This window comes from Haliotis cracherodii, unplaced genomic scaffold, assembly GCF_022045235.1.
Source record: "Haliotis cracherodii isolate W230 unplaced genomic scaffold, xgHalCrac1.p SCAF_1, whole genome shotgun sequence".
Classification (NCBI taxonomy): Eukaryota; Metazoa; Mollusca; class Gastropoda; order Lepetellida; family Haliotidae; genus Haliotis; species Haliotis cracherodii.
In genome coordinates this window covers 31,674,372-31,694,779 of record NW_027266264.1, presented here as the reverse complement: position 1 = coordinate 31,694,779, position 20,408 = coordinate 31,674,372, and the positions used below count along the sequence as shown (strand labels likewise).

General features: G+C 41.4%; 1 protein-coding gene across 2 annotated transcripts in view; it reads right to left on the bottom strand.

Annotated features, from left to right (window-relative positions):
- Window positions 1–8,519, bottom strand: part of LOC139475905 (elongation factor 1-alpha-like) — a 31,258-nt gene extending 22,739 nt beyond the window's left edge. The window contains exons 1-7 of one of the 2 annotated variants that reach the window (XM_071259138.1): window positions 8,453–8,519; window positions 4,782–4,935; window positions 4,132–4,311; window positions 3,120–3,579; window positions 2,656–2,747; window positions 2,372–2,536; window positions 1,290–1,947 (exon numbers count right to left, since the gene is read on the bottom strand). In XM_071259138.1, the coding sequence (XP_071115239.1) occupies window positions 1,597–1,947; window positions 2,372–2,536; window positions 2,656–2,747; window positions 3,120–3,579; window positions 4,132–4,311; window positions 4,782–4,925 (1,392 nt within the window). In that variant the 5' untranslated portion in view covers window positions 4,926–4,935; window positions 8,453–8,519 and the 3' untranslated portion in view covers window positions 1,290–1,596. Of the gene's footprint in view, window positions 1–1,289; window positions 1,948–2,371; window positions 2,537–2,655; window positions 2,748–3,119; window positions 3,580–4,131; window positions 4,312–4,781; window positions 4,936–8,452 lie in introns of those variants that run through there. The other variant, XM_071259131.1, reaches the window with a different exon arrangement.
- Window positions 8,520–20,408: the final 11,889 nt, after the last annotated feature.

The following is a 20,408-nucleotide window of genomic DNA, read 5'->3' as shown; positions in this document are numbered from 1 at the left end:
CTGATAACTGCTTGCTCGACTTCAGCTAGAGTATTTGGGCAATTCAAGCTTGTTATATCAACGTTATAATCAGGTTCAATATTACCATTATACAGCTGTTGACGTATGTGTTGAATATGTTGATCATCAACGTTTCAATCTGCAGCATATATATCTTCAAAAGATTCCTGTAATGTCTCAAGCACTAGCCTCTTATCTGTTACTGTGCCATTGTCCTTCACCACTTCCCATGGGATTTGACTTGACCTCTCATTACTGACACCAATCTTTCCTATGACCTTCCAGAACTCTTTACCATTGGTATGTTCATACTTTTCCAGTAGTTTCTTTTGACTTGCTAATTGATACTGTCTCTTGTACCTACGTAGAGTTCGATCAAATGATTTCCTAGCACTAACGAAAACATGTCTAAGTTCACGTTTACGAACAGTGGAACAGTTTTGTTTTGGAATCCGACTACAGAGCGTGTGTTTTCAACACTTTTACTTGGATATTTAAATACTTTATACGAACATTAGCGTGTTCTTCTTCTCGCAAATAGACTGAATGGATCAAGAAAAACTGCCACAAGAATATCCAATTTGAAATGGGTAAACAATTAGTGGAAACTATGAATATAGAAAGTGACTACAGCAAAAATAAAACACAATCAGATATACACTACTTGTTTATTCATTCCGACATCAATACTTGATGCATTGATTAATAAGGGCAATGTTGTATGTCTTTTGGATGACACATTGTTTTTGTTTTTTTAAACAATATTTATTTGCACTTGGTACAGTGAAAGGGGATTGATAACAGGCAGAGTCTACATAAATATCTCTCCCCATCAAAGTTCGAACAGCAGTAGTACATATATTATACAGTAGTATAAACTTGATATTAAGTCACATGTGGTACATCAAAGATAAACAGTTGTTGGTGAGATATATATCAGAGTGCATGCTCAGACAAATGTTTTGCTCCTAGAGAAGAAATGATGTACCGAGTCAACGATATTCAGCAGCATTTCTTTGTCCAGGTTGACGTAACTTTAATAATAGCTTTCATATCTAATCTCTGCATAATTTAGGCAAATAAATAGGTAGTGAGAAGAATTTTCATTGAAAAAACACATTGTTGCTATATTTGTATTGTAACAAATTAATCTCAAATGAATCTATCAGAAACGTCCTTCTAATAGGCAACAAATGCAGTGTTTTAATACTTTTTTTTATCAATGAATAGAAAGGAGACATTTGTTCCCAACATATGTAAATAATTATAGAATAATCTGTTGAAAATTATTGTTTTCCTGAGCTGCCAACAGTTTTAGAATATTCTTCGCCTCCTCAGAACCTGATTCTTCAAATTGTTTAAAAAGAGCTATCTGAATGGTTTATGGGAATTATAACACGTGTGTTAAATGCGTGATAGATTAGCTAAGATAGAGGTATATCAGCTCAAGTACTCACTACTTTTGCGAGTCTTTGCTCCTCCTAAACTCCTCACTTTATACATCAGATGAAGAAATGCTGTACTATTTGCTTATAGTGATGTGATAAGTTAAGATTTAAGTGGAAATCTGCTCAATTTATATCGGAACAGTACAAGCTATAAAGCTTTCTTGGCAGCTTTGGTCACTTTACCAAGGCCTCCTTTCTTCTGGGTCACCTCCTTGATGACTCCAACGGCCACCGTCTGTTGCAAGTCGCGGACAGCAAACCTGCCCAGTGGAGCACATTTGGCAAATGGCTCCACGCACATTGGTTTGGATGGTATCAGATTTATGATGGCAGCGTCTCCAGACTTCAAGAACCTGGGTTTGTCTTCTAACTTCTTGCCATTCCTACGGTCCACTTTCTCTTTAAGTTCCGCGAACTTACATGCGACGTGTGCTGTGTGGCAATCCAGCACTGGGGTGTAGCCAACAGTGATCTGTCCGGGATGGTTCAGAACAATCACCTGTAAAGAAGGATAGTTTATGTGATAAAATTAAAACGACAAAAGATGGACAAATTGCAGAGTTTAGCTTGCATGATGGGGTGTGTAGTAATTTGCTGTGATGTGGTGTGGTGTGGTATAATATGTGGCGAGGCATGCATTACTATGATGTGGGGAGCAGTTGGGTAGCCTAGTGGTTAACGCGTTCGGTCGTCACGCCGAAGATCCGGGTTCGATTCCCGACATGGGTACAATGTGTGAAGTCTATATTCTGGTGTCCCCCGTTGTAATATTGCTGGAAGATTGCTAAAAGCGGGGTAAAACCATACTCACTTACTTCTATGATGGAAGAACGTCTGGGTGTTTTTCTTTCCTTTTTAAACATTAAGACAAAATATCTTTGGTTCAGAAAGCAACATTATAGAAGTCCTAAATTACCATTTACCTGAGCTTCGAAACACTCTGCTGTGGCTGGTGGGTCGTCCGTGCTATTACCAGCTACGTTTCCACGACGTATATCCTTGACGGAGATGTTCTTCACGTTGAAGCCTACATTGTCCCCAGGTAAGGCCTCAGCCAGGGATTCGTGGTGCATCTCCACTGACTTGACCTGAAATATCACCAGGGATTAAACGAAGAAACTCAAATCATATATGAAACCTTAATGAAAGAAATTCGTTTTATCCTCAAGAAGAGGCGGCACTATAGAAGTAACTGAAGACGTGTTACCTCTGTTGTGATGTTAGCAGGGGCAAACGTAACGATCATTCCAGGCTTCAGAACTCCTGTTTCTACTCTGCCCACTGGCACAGTTCCAATACCTGACCAAAAAAACAATGTAAATGTCCTCGATTTTAATTTGGAGATAATGATACATATAATCAGAAAGGGTTTGATAGATTTATTTTGGGATTTTGATTGTTTAAATTTAAGTTCGAACTCTCATTTGATCATAAGGAACATTACTTCTATCAATCACTTCCACAACAATTGGGACGTCTCTTGATTGCGTGATGTCAATTCTAATAAAAATGAAAATAATATAAATGCTCATTGACCTCCCACGTTCTGTGAATTTTTAAAAATATTAGCATAGAACAAAATGCCTTTAGAAAGTATACATATGACGTTTTTGGTACAAAAGACTCCGGACATCAAGTTTTTTAACCAATAAGAATGCAGCACACACTCACCGCCAATGTTATAGACGTGTTGAAGTGGGAGGCGTAGAGGTTTTGTTACTGGTCTTTCGGGAGGTATGATGCTATCGAGGGCTTCGAAAAGCGTTTTTCCTGAAGCTTTTACTTGTTTGTCACTAACAGTTTTCTCGGTGGACCAACCTTTATACCAAGGCATCTTTTCGCTTTCTTTAAGCAGGTTGTCCTCATGAAAACCAGAGATAGGAACAAATGCCACTGATTTACTGTCAAAGCCAACTTTTTTCAAGTAGGCTTTAACCTCGGTGACAATTTCCTGAAACCTATTTTCAGAAAAGGATGGTAGGGTACGGTCCATCTTATTCACGCCAACAATAATTTGTTTTACCCCCAGCGTGTAGGCAAGCAGGGCATGTTCTCTTGTCTGGCCATCTTTGGATATTCCAGTTTCGAACTCTCCTATTCCCGATGCCACAATGAGAACAGCACAGTCAGCCTGCAAAGAGAAAGGCATAATGGAAAATATGAACACAGGTACCTTCAGTTAGGTGAAGGACGAGGGATCAGGGTTCCCTGGAATAGTTAATCAGGGTAATTGGAGTAAGGTGACGGACGATTGATTTCAGTAAGGTGACAATGCCATGAGATATCACGGTGACTTGTGTCACATAAAGGACAACATAACAGTAAAATGTTAAAACACCATCTGAGATACCATGCCGCAGTTTAACATGAATACCTCACTCAGACACAGTATACTGACTACAGTCCTTGTTGTAACCCCTTAATGCCGAGCACCAGGCAGGGTAACAACAAGTACCATCTTTTAACGTCTTGATTGAACCCCGGACCTTCCGCTCTCCGGGAGGTTACGCCACTAGACCAATCAATTGTGAGCAATGGTTGACCAACTCTGGTTGTTTTAGTAGTCATCTCATGCATTTCCAGTCATTTTACAAAGACATGAATGATAAATTGAACAACATTACATACTCATGATCTTTCCTCATTAATAAATGCTATATATAAACGCTGATCTCCCGCTTACCTGGGAAGTTCCAGTGATCATGTTCTTGATGAAGTCTCTGTGTCCTGGAGCGTCAATGATGGTGATAAAGAACTTCTTTGTCTCAAACTTCCACAGAGCAATATCGATAGTGATACCCCTTTCTCTCTCGGCTTTCAGTTTGTCCAGGACCCAGGCATATTTGAAAGACCCCTTGCCCATCTGCATCAGAGTATAGCTACAGCACTCAACTAGTTTGGTTTATAATGTAGCGAATAATATCAATATACTGGATAGAAATGTTTATTGTATTGATGGCTGAGTTTATATCGACTTTATATTATCTAGCATTAGGTACCCGAACACATATGACAGAATGGAGTCACAATGACTGGCAATAGAGACTAGATAAGTTATTTTATAAGATAAATGTCGTTTCCGGCATTGATGTTCCTGGAAAATTGAATGTGTTTTAAAAGAAATCACGACCAGGAACATTCTATTGGTGAAAACCTCGCATCTAACTGATACATTGTTTACAAATGTAACACGTAGATAGTTTGTGTCCATAATGTAAAATATTACAGAAGTGGAATGTATACAAACAGTATTAATTGTTTCACGAACTCTCCTGGCGTGCCAAGGTACCTGCATCTTTGACCTGTGTGAAATTAATGTTTAAGGCATCCTACCTCCTGTGCTTCCTTCTCAAACTTCTCAATGGTCCTTTTGTCAATCCCTCCACACTTGTAGATGAGATGACCAGAGGTTGTGGACTTCCCCGAGTCCACATGGCCGATCACAACGATACTGATGTGAGTCTTTTCCTTTCCCATTGTGTCTTTTCTGCAAGAGAGTTCCCATTTAGGTCACGTCATAACGTACCATGGTTATTACACTTGTTGACAGGTCAGGTTATTTTAAACTTAGCCGGTTGAATCAACAACTACCGCATCATTAAAATGCGTAAAATGAACAAATTGTTTGTCTATTTGAATGTCTTCGTCCGTTTTGGGTAGTGATTTTCTTATCAGAAGCGTATATGATATTAAGCAACGTTATTACGTAATTTCCCACCCCACCCACCAAAACATAGACGACGAGTGGTAGTGGGCTTATTCTCCCTGCAGTGTTTTATTGCAAGACAAACACAGACCACGAGTCGTTTATTTCTTATATAAGATATCAAAATCTTAAGTGTTTGTTTGTTTGTTGTTTAACGCCGCACTCAGCAATATTTCAGCTATATGACGACCGTCTGTAAATAATCCCGTCTAGACAGACAATCCAGTGATTGACATCATGAACTTCCACGCAATTGGATGCATAAACCAAGTCAGAGAGCCTGACCACCCGATCCCGTTAGTTGCCTCTTACGACAAGCATAGTCGCCTTTTACGGCAAGCATGGGTTGCTGAAGACCCATTCTACCCTGGATCTTCACGGGTCACATCTTTAATTATGTTCATAAAATATACAAGTTTATAACTATTTACCTGTATCTAAATAATGATGACTCTTTGAATACAATCCGTCGACAATGTCGGACAAGTCCATTTTGTGAACAGGAGGTTAAGTTTGGTATTTCCTGAATATACACTCACAGCAAACACCAAAACAATTGACGGCCATTTATCCCACTGCAGATTGACAAATCTTCTCTACTTTTGGATGCGATAGTTCGGCTATTGACGCTTATCTACGTTGTGCCCAGCTACATCTAAGGGGAACAAATCACTACCCTCACAAATAGCGTCGTCCAATTTACGTCATCGAGTTTCGAGCGTATGTTCGAATCTCCAGAAATGACGACACGATAGAACAATGTTTTATAGTGAAATAAACCACGCCTTATTATTCATTGTTATTTCCGAATTACAGTGTAGATATCTCATATTTAGAATTAAGTAAGCTTGGAAATAGGACAAAGTATATTCATGATAATCCCTTTTTTCATTTTTACCCACAACTGTCATCTGTATCCGAATAACAACTTTATAGGTCTATAATTTTGTGTGGAACCTCATTCTGACACTGTCAGTATGACACACACTCACATAACGACGTTTGTTTATCTGCTTCGTCTTCAGAACACTCTACGGCTTTATACCTATGATCACGTATGCAGAGCGTGTTCTTTTAATTGCATGTTACTGCTCAAAGAAAATGACATAGGAAAATGATTATGCATAAATATTGTATGGTGAAAGTGATGCGGAGAGGAGCTGTTCAGCAAGTATGTCAGTGCAAGGACGTTATGAAAGCTGCTTCTATATCTTGAAGGAGGCTTAAGTCAAGGGAGACGTATATAAACTAAGCGGCAAAAGAAAGTATAGGTTGGCAATTTGTAATTTTCCTAAAAACAGCGATAACTAGGGGAAAGTGGGTATTGGGAATATGACTGCCCAGGGACGGGTAACAAAAAAAACCTCACCCGAACGCGCCACCTTTGACGGCGCTCATGCGGTGACAAATAAATGGTGAAACAGGTTCCCCGCCTATGGCATAAACTGCACGTGCATGTTAGCTGTATAAATGCGTTCGTATGCAGGGTATAATCACACGTGATGATAGCACACAAAAGAAAAGCCACGACTGTCACAGGAGCAGATAGAGTGAGCCATCGGTATGGTCGAAATGGGGGCAACACAGGTTCAAATTGCCAGAAGGTTTGGTTGTACACCATTGACAGTAGCCAGGCTGATTCAACGGCACAGGCAGACAGGGGGGACACAGGACAGGCCTAGAACCGGACGACCCCGAATGACAAACCACTGGAAGACGGTCAGATACGGCTCATTCACCTGAGAAACAGATTCGTAACGTCGACGGCGACGGCCATAATAGCGTTGGGACATCCCATTAGCTAACGTGCAGTACTACGACGACTTCGTGCTGCTGGAATCCGAGCGTATCGTCCTTTCCGAGGAATGGTACTGACTGCTCAACATCGACGCCTGAGACTGCGATGGGCGAGGCAGGTTCGACGCTGGCAAGTGAGAAATTGGCGTCGAGTGCTGTATACTGATGAAACTCGGTTTAACTTGTTTCGAAATGACGACAGAGAACGAGTTTATCGACGCAGAGGGGAACGTCTGGCTCCGCGTGTATTCGAGTGGTCCATCCATTCGGCGGGGGAGGTGTCATGGTGTGGGGCGGTATTTGTGGAGATCAGAAGACTGATTTGGTGATTATACAGGGAAACTTGAACGCTGTGCAGTACAGAGACCAAGTGTTGCAGCCAGTTGTGGTGCTTCCGTTCTTACAAAACCAGCAGGGGACATTGTTTCAACACGACAATGCCAGGACCCATACTGCAAGACTGACTCGGAATTTTCTAAACAAGCAGAACGTTGACGTTTTGCCCTGGCCTGCACACTCACCCGATATGAATCCTAGTGAACATCTGTGGGACCATCTTGACAGACAGATTAAAGCACGCCATCAGCCTCCCGTCAAAAGACAAGAATTGCGACAGGCCCTGAGAGACGAGTTGCAACCATTGTTTACCTTGAGCTTACATTACCTGTGATTGCACAATTTCATTCAAACTGTGGTTGATAAATCATTTGTTACCCCTCCCTAGATTATATTATAATTCACAACAAAACCTCATCTTGTTATTTTTTATCGATCATGGAACTCGACCTATTCTTTCTTTTGCCGCCCAGTTTATTATTTAAATTGTATTTGTATAAGCTTACTTTTTAAATTCTTGTATTTTTCAAACATCATGAAGTACATGCGACTTGCTAACTTTGATAAAACACTCCATACTATTCAAGATTTATATTCCTGGATAGTGTAGAGTATAGACTATCGGAAATAATTTCGAACCATCTGTCAGTATGCACTTTGTAAAGGATGCTGTAACGTCAATATCGTTTCTTCAGAATATATCAGTCCAGCACTGTCAAGTACACAAAGCTACCACAAAGCCGCTTCATGCTGTGCTGATTAAACATCTTACAGGGATAATTACTTTCTTTTTAAAAAGCCAAACCAGTTTGGACCTATCGACACTTGCAAAATAAGAATGTGTGCAGTGTCCTCTACAATCGATGATTTGTACATATACTTTGTTTGATTTGTCCACCTCTGAAAACCTCTGAAACTTCAGGGTTGGTCCTTCATTGTCAATCTCACTTAACAAACTACCATGTTAAAAACATACTCACCCCTTAAACAAAACAATAATGTTATGCTATTTTCGACCCATCCACAAGAGAATATGTCCTCACATTCATACAAGTTCTGTCAATGAAACGTACAAGTAATAGTGACATATATACCCGTCTGTTCAATGTGAATTGTAAACACATTAATACTTTGAAGGTTCTATAAACACTGAAAGACTACTCACATAAAACACCGAGCGATGACAAATGGTGCAACACAAAAATCAGCTTGATCGTCTTGACTGTCTGGCAGTCAGATGAACGGGTGTTTGATACATCACGAAATCACGTGATATTGAGCTCATACATGACACACATACATCAACAAACCAGCGAATCTGCTGCAAGGTGCACTGTGTTCTTGTTTCAACTTGTGTTATAATCGCAATGGTATTACTCGATCTGGTGGTTTGAAGCAGAGCAACATTAGACATGTGTCCAGTTATCATGTTTGAAGAAACTTCAGAAAATGAAATGGGGAAATTGCGTTACCCTTAAATGCAAAACAGGTGACAAATATGGTGATGCTTTCTACCCGGATTGCCAACAGACAAGTATGCTTTAATTTGGGATGTATTCTACCCGGAAAGTCTACAGGGAGATAAGCATGGATTTATAGGGATGTACTCAACCCGCAATGTCTACATGGAAACAGGGAGGGTTCAATATGGGTGTATTCAACCCTGAATGTCTACAGGGAGACAAGCATTGTGTTGTAGGGATATATTCAACCCTGAATGTCTACAGGGAGACAAGCATTGTGTTGTAGGGATGTATTCAACCCTGAATGTCTACAGGGAGACACGCATTGTGTTATAGGGATATATTCAACCCTGAATGTCTACAAGGAGACAAGCATTGTGTTGTATGGATGTATTCAACCCTGAATGTCTACAGGGAGACACGCATTGTGTTATAGGGATATATTCAACCCTGAATGTCTACAGGGAGACAAGCATTGTGTTGTAGGGATGTATTCAACCCTGAATGTCTACAGGGAGACAAGCATTGTGTTATAGGGATGTATTCAACCCTGAATGTCTTCTGGGAGACACGCATTGTGTTGTAGCCATGTATTCAACACTGAATGTCTACAGAGAGACAAGCATTGTGTTGTAGGGATGTATTCAACCCTGAATGTCTTCTGGGAGACAAGCATTGTGTTGTTGCCATGTATTCAACCCTGAATGTCTACAGAGAGACAAGCATTGTGTTGTAGGGATGTATTCAACCCTGAATGTCTTCTGGGAGACAAGCATTGTGTTGTAGCCATGTATTCAACACTGAATGTCTACGGGAGACACGCATTGTGTTGTAGGGATGTATTCAACCCTGAATGTCTACAGGAGACAAGCATGATTTTATAGGGATATATTCTACCCCGAAGGTCTACAGGGAGACAAGCATTGTGTTGAAGGGATGTATTCTACCCGGGAGGTCTACAGGGAGACAAGCATGGTTCAACATGGGTGTATTCTACCGGAATGCCTACAGGGAGACAAGCATGGTTCAGTATGGGTGTATTCTACCCCCAGCATCTACAGGGAGACAAGCATTGTTCAATATGGGTGTATTCTACCCGGAATGCCTACAGGGAGACAAGCATTTTTAATCATGGTATTATTCTACCCGGAGTGCCTACAGGGTGACAAGCTTGGTTTTATAGGGATATATTCTTCTCGGAATGTCTATAGGGAGATAAGCATGGTTCAATATGGGTGTGTTCTACTCGCATCATCTACAGGGAGACAAGCATTGGGAGACAAGCATTGGGAGACAAGCATTGGGAGACAAGCATGGTTTTATATGGATATATTCTACCCGGAATGTCTGCAGGGAGACAAGCATGGTTCAATATGGGTGTATTGTACCCGGAATGCCTGCAGGGACACAAACCTGGTTCAGTATGGGTGCATTCTACCCGGAATGCCTACAGGGAGACAAGCATTTTTAAATATGGGTGTATTCTACCCCGAAGGTCTAAAGGGAGACAAGCATGGTTCAATATGGGTGTATTCTACCCAGAATGCCTACAGGAAAACAAGTATGGTTCAATATGGGTGTATTCTACCCGGAATGCCTACAGAGAGACAAGCATGGTTCAATATGGGTGTATTGTACCCGGAATGCCTACAGGGAGACAAGCATGGTTCAATATGGGTGTATTGTACCCGGAATGCCTACAGGTAGACAAGCATGGTTCAATATGGGTGTATTGTATCCGGAATGTGAACAGGGAGACAAGCATTTTTCAATATGGGTGTATTCTACCCGGAATGCCTGCAGGGACACAAGCCTGGTTCAGTATGGGTGCATTCTACCCGGAATGCCTACAGGGAGACAAGCATTTTTAAATATGGGTGTATTTTACCCCGAAGGTCTACAGGGAGACAAGCATGGTTCAATATGGGTGTATTCTACCCAGAATGCCTACAGGAAAACAAGTATGGTTCAATATGGGTGTATTCTACCCGGAATGCCTACAGAGAGACAAGCATGGTTCAATATGGGTGTATTGTACCCGGAATGCCTACAGGGAGACAAGCATGGTTCAATATGGGTGTATTGTACCCGGAATGCCTACAGGTAGACAAGCATGGTTCAATATGGGTGTATTGTATCCGGAATGTGAACAGGGAGACAAGCATGGTTCAATATGGGTGTATTGTACCCAGAATGCCTGCAGGGACACAAGCCTGGTTCAGTATGGGTGCATTCTACCCGGAATGCCTACAGGGAGACAAGCATGGTTCAATATGGGTGTATTGTACCCGGAATGCCTACAGGAAGACAAGGATGGTTTTATAGGGATATATTCTACCGAGAATGCCTGCGGGGACACAAGCATGGTTCAGTATGGGTGTATTCTACCCGGAATGCCTGCAGGGAGACAAGCATTTTTAAATATGGGTGTATTCTACCCCGAAGGTCTACAGGAAAACAAGTATGGTTCAATATGGGTGTATTGTACCCGGAATGCCTACATGGAGACAAGCATGGTTCAATATGGGTGTATTGTACCCAGAATGCCTACAGGGAGACAACGATGGTTTTATATGGATATATTCTACCGAGAATGCCTGCAGGGACACAAGCCTGGTTCAGTATGGGTGTATTCTACCCGGAATGCCTACAGGGAGACAAGCATTTTTAAATATGGGTGTATTCTACCCCGAAGGTCTACAGGGAGACAAGCATGGTTCAATATGGGTGTATTGTACCCGGAATGCCTACAGGGAGACAAGCATGGTTCAATATGGGTGTATTGTACCCGGAATGCCTACAGGGAGACAAGCATAGTTCAATATGGGTGTATTGTACCCGGAATGCCTACAGGGAGACAAGCATGGTTCAATATGGGTGTATTGTACCTGGAATGCCTACATGGAGACAAGCATGGTTCAATATGGGTGTATTGTACCCGGAATGCCTACAGAGAGACAAGCATGGTTCAATATGGGTGTATTGTATCCGGAATGCCTACAGGGAGACAAGCATGGTTCAATATGGATGTAATTTTTCCCGCAATAGTTACAGGGAGACAAGAATGGTTTAATAGGGATGCATTCTACCCGGAAGGTCTACAGAGAGACAAGCATGGTTTTATAGGGACGTGTTCTACCCGGAATGCTGTTGTAAAAATATGAAAACATACATACATACCATACCATGTTATACCGTTAGGATATACCAGCTACCACCCATGTGATACCACTTGGATATACCAGCTACCACTCATGTGATACCACTTGGATATACCAGCTACCACCCATGTGATACCACTTGGATATTCCAGCTACCAGCAATGTGATACCACTTTGATATACCAGCTACACCCATGTTATACCACTTTGATATACCAGCTACCACCAATGTGATACCACTTGGATATTCCAGCTGCAACCCATGTGATACCACTTTGATATACCAGCTACCACCAATGTGATACCACTTTGATATACCAGCTACCACCAATGTGATACCACTATGATATTCCAGCTGCAACCCATGTGATACCACTTTGATATACCAGATACCAGCAATGTGATACCACTATGATATACCAGCTACCAGCAATGTGATACCACTTGGATATTCCAGCTACCAGCAATGTGATACCACTTTGATATACCAGCTACCACCAATGTGATACCACTTGGATATACCAGCTACCAGCAATGTGATACCACTAGGATATTCCAGCTACAACCCATGTGATACCACTTTGATATACCAGCTACCAGCAATGTGATACCACTAGGATATTCCAGCTGCAACCCATGTGATACCACTTTGATATACCAGCTACCACCCATGTGATACCTCTTCGATATACCAGCTACCAGCAATGTGATACCACTAGGATGTTCCAGCTGCAATCCATGTGATATCACTTTGATATACCAGCTACCACCAATGTGATACCACTAGGATATACCAGCTACCACCCATGTGATACCACTTTGATAAACCACAGATATAACAGCTACCTCCAATGTGATACCACTAGGATATACCAACCACCACACAGCTATCATGGACTTGCATGTTTCTTCACATATGATATATTGCCTGGCCGTATTTTCTACCACGGTTGATACTGCCAACGTATTGTCAAAATATATTTATTCCACTGAATGGACGAAAGTTTGACCACACACGAGAAGCCGTCATGGCATAGCTCCTACCCTCACACGAGCTGTCATCGTGTCACAGATCACGTAGATCAACATCAAGACACACATCACTTGGCCCGCCATCAGGGCACAGATCACCTTGTGAACCATCAGCACAACATCACCTTGACAATCATCAGCACACACATCACCTTGACAATCATCAGCACACACATCACCTTGACAACCATCAGCACACACATCACCTTGACAACCATCAGCACACACATCACCTTTACAATCATCGGCAAACACGTCATATGGCAACCATCAGGACACACATCACATGGCAACCACCAGGACACACATCACACATTATCAACAACTCTAAAGTAAATTAGCATAACGAAGCCGGTGCATCCACCCAAGGGAAGTTAATACTCTAAGGGACATACTTGGGTGATGCCTACTGGCGAATAACCATTGAGAAGCTATTAAGCAACCGCCGTACTGTATTACCTGGTAAAACAACGAGAGTCAGTCAAAGTTATTTTGACATGGAGGCATTTATTCATTTAAACCTGAAGTCCCAAAGCGTGAGACCGCCTCCGTGGTCTAGTGGTAGAGCGTCCGCCCGGAGAGCGGAAGGTTCGGGGTTCGATCCCCGGCCGCGTCATACCTAAAGACGTTAAAAGATGGTACTTGTTTTTACCCTGTCTGGCACTCGGCATTAAGGGTCTAAAACAAGGACTGGTCGGCTCGGAGTCAGTATACTGTGTCTGAGTGGGGTATTCATGTTAAACTGCGGCATGGTATCTCAGTGGGCTAGCACTATAAATCGGCATCAGTCCGGACTAGTACAAGCAGCCACACAAACACACACGCGTACATGCACGTCGCTATATAAGTGCAATAATCTTGGACGCGACGTTAAACCCAATTTCACCTCACCTCACCCAAGGCGCGACACGCATATACTACAATTAAATCCAACTCACTGACGTTTTCAAAACAGATTTATCAACTTTGAGGTGGCTTTTGGATTTGCAATTAACACAAAGTAATCGTATTGTGAATACTGTATATATCGTCTCATGTCTCTGACATGAAGAGATCATATCTTTATGCTGGTAAAAAAGCCTAACAAACATAACTAACTATTGTGAAAGTGTTTTTAATATTTTTTTTCAACTTAATATTTAAAAAAAAAAAATTCAACTTAAAATTTTCAATATCGATTATGATATCGATAATGAAGCTATCACTACAGCTTTGAGGTCATCGTTGTCGTCATAGCGCTTTCCACGAAGGTGTTCTTTCAGTTTAGGAAACAGGTGGAAAAGAGGTGCCAGGTTTGACGAGTATGGAGAGTGGGGAAGCTTATCGAACCCACATTGTCGCACAGCAGCCTTTACAAGTCGAGAGGTGTGAGAAGAGGCGTTGTCATGAAGTAGTAGAGTGAGTGAGTGAGTACGGTTTAACGCGGCTTTAACAGTATTCCAGTTATATCACGGCGTGTCAGCTTAATGTGGGAGGAAAGCCCGAAGCGATGCATGTCTCAGACGTTTACCACTTCGGTGAAACCCACGAGCACGGACATGGTGCTGACAAACCTAGAAACATAATCAGGGCGAACCAGGATTCGAACCCACAATCATAGGTTTCTGACGTGCCCAAGGGACGCAACTCTGCATAGCGAATGGCGGCGCCTAAGACGACTAAGCCACCCGTGTCCCCCGGGGTAGTAGTAGTAATAGTAATAGTAGTAGTAGTAGTAGTAGTAGTAGTAGTAGTAGTAGTAGTAGTAGTAGTAGTAGTAGTAGGTGTGGCAGTATTATTATTATCAGTAGTAGTAGTAATAGTATCAGTATCAGTAGTAGTAGTAGTAGCAGCGGTAGTAGTTACTGTATTATGGTAGCAACAGCAACAACAATGAGTGAGTCCACATCGAGCAGTATTATTATTATTATTATTATCAGTAGTAGTAGTTGTAGTAGTAGTAGTAGTAGTAGTAGTAGTAGTAGTAGTTGTGGCAGTAGTAGTAGTAGTAGTAGTAGTAGTAGTAGTAGTAGTAGTAGTAGTAGTAGTAGTAGTAGTTGTGGCAGTATTATTATTATTATCAGTAGTAGTAGTAGTAGTAGTAGTAGTAGTAGTAGTAGTAGCAGTAGTAGTTACTGTATTATGGTAGCAACAGCAACAACAATGAGTCAGTCCACATCGAGCAGTATTAAGTTATCACGGCGTCACATTGACGTGGAGGAAATGCCTGGATGGAGGTTGACGATTCTTAAAAGTTTGGTGAAACCCCATGCATACACATGGTGCTACCAAACCAAGGGCCTTAATCGGTGTCAGTATGGGATTCGAAATCACAACATTGGCATCCTTGTCCGACTGGAACTCGACGGTTGGTGCGTGTGAAGATAGTACAGACGAAGTGTGTACAGATAGTAATGTGAATCTGTCCTGGATATTTAACATGTCAAGGCTGTGATACGCGATTTGTTTTATCACCATGTGGTCGTATAAGATAACTGGGACATGTAAGACGAATACTAACGACTATGGAGCTGCTTGCTCAACTACTCTAATGGCTTGTTTACAGTTTCTGAGAAACGACGACATGCCATTCAAGACAAATCAAACATCGACTTACAATGTACTCGTCATCATACTGAGTGATCCTGGAAAAAAAGTTTGCATGCACAAATTGAAAAAAAATAATCACATTTTAGGAATAAATATTCCAGATATATGAGTTTAATTTATTTAGGTTGTATTTCGAGAAAAAACAGAAGCAGAAGCTCAAACAGAATCTCTTTTCGCGATCTCAACAAAATGAAAGTTATATCAACATGACATTAACATGATAAAAAAAGATTTTCCACAGCTGTGACAGGGCATAAAATGGCACAATCACTTCTATTCTGACCGTTACAAGGATAAAAATGAAATTCCAATTTCATGCTTTTTATAGGAAATAGGTGTTAGATTAAACCAAATCACCAATATGACAGCCTGCTTAATGAATCAGAACAGATCGCGTGGAGATTGCGTTTGTACATATAACAAAGGTGACGCAAATACAACCATCCCCTAGTATGATGAATTCATCTCTTAGGGGAATACCCCGGGTGTCTATCAAAAACTCTAAATAGAATTTATATACAGGACAGCAATAAATATGTTACACATATTAATGTCATTTTACTTAGGTGGGTCGATCTACGGTCGACGTGACTGACATATCTTTTACTGGTAAATTCGTGAATAGATCTTCCAATCCATACTACAGCCGTTTGTGTGCTGATCCGCTCTTGGGATTGGCATTTCTCCGTACTTGCTTTCATCAAATCTCACAAATTCTCAAATTGGGACATGAATATTTTACCATTCCGAAAAGTCGGAATTAAAAATGCATTAAAAATATTTTGAAATGAAGTACACTAGGCACATACAAAATCAATATAGCCCCATGATTTATGTACAGGACTGCTTAAGAATGACCCTCTATGTTCAACGATGATACCGGAGTCGGCCTCAGAAAAGGAAAGGAAAAGAACCTCTAATCGCAAAGTTTATGTAATAATTACCGACGTCGATGACCTTGACCCCATTTTTATATTGTCATCTCTTGTTTGTTTGGGCTCTTCCGCGAATGCCGTGTTTATACTGGTCAATTTCCATAGACAGGCACAGATTCAATGTAATCACCGCTAAACCGTTTCTCATCGATCTAGCTAACTCAAAACGTCAAAGACGTTTTTTCTCAGGAGTCAAATCAAATCGAGTAAATGTATTTGTCTTCAAACGTTCCCAGTAATTATGTAAGTACGCCCGTCCTATAGCTGAAGACAAAGGAAGGAGAGTCGAATCGAGAAGTACGGGAGTCGGCCTTGGCATACCGTGGCGGGAAGCGCCAGGGGGTTATCACAAGAATTGATCATTTTCGACATCAAAAGATAAATCGGGCGAGAGCTTGCTGACCACTGGGTGCAGGTCCCCATCATCAAATTCGGACACCACAAGCAGCAGAAACTGGCCATCGATCGGAACAGCATTGGGCCACCTTGGTTCCTCGCTGGGCTGAATGCGCCATTTACTTGGGTAATCTACTCTCGAAAATGTGAGCTTTGTCACTGAACGCATGCAGGGAAGCTTAATAAAGATAGACTTGTCTCTCGTAGGCATTCAGACAGTGGCGCTGTTAAGTGTGTCATATCTGGGGATTGGAGCTGCGAAACCGCTGACGATGTAAAAACAGATTCACCCAGTTCTTTTATAAATAACCGTCGGAATAGTCTTTATTAAAGAACCAAGGGACTGAATGAGTGAGTACATGAATGGTGTTTTACTCGAAAAGGATGCAATATTACAATGTCACCTTATTCGAAAAAAGTAGTGAAACGAGATCAAAGTCAAACAGCCATTCGCTCTGCAGAGTTGCATCCGTTTGTCACGCCAGGATCCGCTGAGCATGTCTCTATTCGCCCTGATCTTGATCCTTGGCTTGTCAGGACCATAGCCGAACTCTTGCGAAGTCCACTCTTTGTGTCACTGCATTTAAGTACTGTAAATAACAATAATATATATCTTCAAAGCGCACATGATGAATATGATACAGTAAGGATTGGGGGCGGTCGGGTAGCCTAGTGGTTAAAGCGTTCGCTGATCACGCTGAAGACCCGGGTTCGATTCCCGACATGGGTACAATGTGTGAAGCCCATTTCTGGTGTCCCCCGCCGTGATATTGCTGGAATATTGCTAAAATATGGTGGAATATCACTAGTAAGGATTAGTATTTGTGAAGGAGTTGAGTTTCTGAGCTATACATACAGCTTTAAGGCATACTCACTCACCCAAGAGCTGCTGATAATCGCTCACTTTGTCAGCAGCTACCTGTGGTCTGGATATGCACCAAAGTCGTAAATCTGCAATGCCTATTAACGACAGGATGCCGTGCCACACTGACAATGGCACATCAACAAATCAAACATAACAGGTTGGCAAACACACAAATATCCGTTAATAATGACATCAAATTATGTTGGTCTTAGGCTCAAAACCCGGAGTGTCTTGCTCGTGATTCTTGCTCTGTCAGAACTATAGACCTTTGAGACTCTGGGCATAGGACCATGCAACTGATAATAGTAAGAAAAAAACTCGCAACGAGGCCAAAGATTAGTTATACGACCCTGTGCTTTGTGCCCCTGTCCCCCATTAAGCCGTGATAATGTTCAAAGCGGCGTAAAACTCTCTCATCCCAACTGAAGTAATCCTCTGTGTTTGGTTTTGTTCCTTTGCTGTCAGAATCAGCTTGGCGCGGGTAGAGTCCCGAGTTAGCAGATTATCATCTTCTATTTATGTAGTACAACATGTACCATGCTCCTGAGATAATATTTATGTATGAAAAGTTCCAAACCACAAGATGTGTCAGTTTGGACTTTCCTTATACTTTTAGGTGATACGCCATGATATTACTGAAATACTGTTCCAAGTGGCACTGAACCAAACTCCAAACAATAGGGTATGATAGAAACAACTGCAAATAGAGTGAGTGAGTGAGTTGGGTTTAACGCCGCTTTTAACAGTAATCCAGTTATATCACGGCGTGTCAGCTTGATGTGGGAGGAAAGCCCGAAATGATGCAGGTCTCAGACGTTTACCACTTTGGTGAATCCCAGAAGCACGGACATGGTGTTGACAAACCTAGAAACATAATCAGGCCGAATAGGGATTCGAACCCACAATCATAGTTTTCTGGCGTGCCCAAGGGACGCAACTCTGCACAGCGAATGGCGGCACCTTAGACGATTGGGCCATCCGTGCCCTCAACTGCAAATAGAGGCTTGGCAGACTTGATCGCTGGTTTGGTGTGCCAGCGCACCCCGTTGATGTCCATGGATACCCACGTTGTCCACCATGTTGATACCCACGTTGTCCACGTTGTTCTCTAAGCCCATTTTTTACAATAGTAATGAGGCATAGGTAAATAGATAAAGACACTACCAACGAATGGTGACAAAAACAGCTTTGTCGACGGAGTCTACCCTTAGATTATTCTCACAAATAAGCATTACAATTGATTTCAATCATATGTTTGTACGCTACTGTGTCACACGTCCAAAACGTATGAAAACCAACTGTCGGACAAAAAAAAGAGTAAACGCCAATGTTTGATGTTGGCTAAAATATGCCAAACAAGAAATGGTTACTCGATCGTGACCTCAAATTTGCAGTGTTTAAGGGTTTTCAGCCTAGTAACGTTTTGATAACGTTTGCATTTTCTTTTGGGTCAAATCCAGTTTTCAAGTTTATATTTTCTTTCGTCCGGCAGTTTAATTGTCAACTATAGTTTACATATATCTTCATAATTTCATAACACTTTAAAAAAATAAACTTTTACATTATCAATTTCTAGTGGACCAGAGGGGACCATTATTCCTTGTGCTTTACATATGGAAGGAATCCTTTAGCTCAACCTGTAGTGTAAATAAAAAAAATATGCAAGATCGTTGATACCGTGTACCACGAAGTGTGAGAACTCGGGACAGCGACGTCATCTCCTGCAGTGTGTAGAGCCACTGTGCTCAGCCATTGGAAGATTGCCCTTGGGAGCCATCACGTCGTTCATGTGTCTTCCCCCCAATTAGGTGTTCTTCGAAATGAGCAGATCGCTGCATCCGTCATTGTCTTGTTCCTTGTAGAAATGTCGACGTTTAGAGTCGCTGCAGCTGCTGTCGATTTATCCAGACATGACGTAGTGCGTGTTAGGTGCCAGTATATATGACGGGAGTGCGTAAATTCGTAACCTTAACGAATTCGTACCCTTAGATATGATAAATAAGTACCCTAAATCGAAAGTAATGTCGTAACAATATGCAATAAGCAATGCTTTACGCTATTTAGAATGTGGATTTAGACTTAGATGTAAACAGCATGATGTAAATGTGTAAGCGTGATAGTTTATTTGAACAAGAACAAGAACATATGGATTTATCTGCTGACGGAAGCTATTATTTTAGAAAACACTGTTTCGTGTGTGTTACGAAATTACCGCAACCCACCCACCATCATTGGTTGTATGCAATAACCGCCAAACAGTTATGGCATAGATATATTGTGTCCTGAGGAGTGACTGTAAACATCATGCCGTGCCATGAGCTTTTAGTTTCCCGTTATATTTAAATTAAAAATCTTAAATAAACAGTTTAATTTATTTACTAATCTACACCCGGAAACTGAATTTACTGGAATGTGCATGTGTTTTATTACAATTTTTGTTTACTTCACTTGAAGTCTGTTGGTATAAAGTCGCCAAAATAAGATATTTCTGATTGAACAATTTCAGATACGTGATGAACATATGATATTCCACATGTATGTTAATGAAATACATTGAAATAATGTTGAAACGTCTTATACATGGGAAGGTTGTTTTAATATATTTTACTAGTGATCAGCCTTGATTTGCTCGTGAACGAGAGTTTCCTCCCTTTGACTAAACGGAAGTAGGTTATGGAAA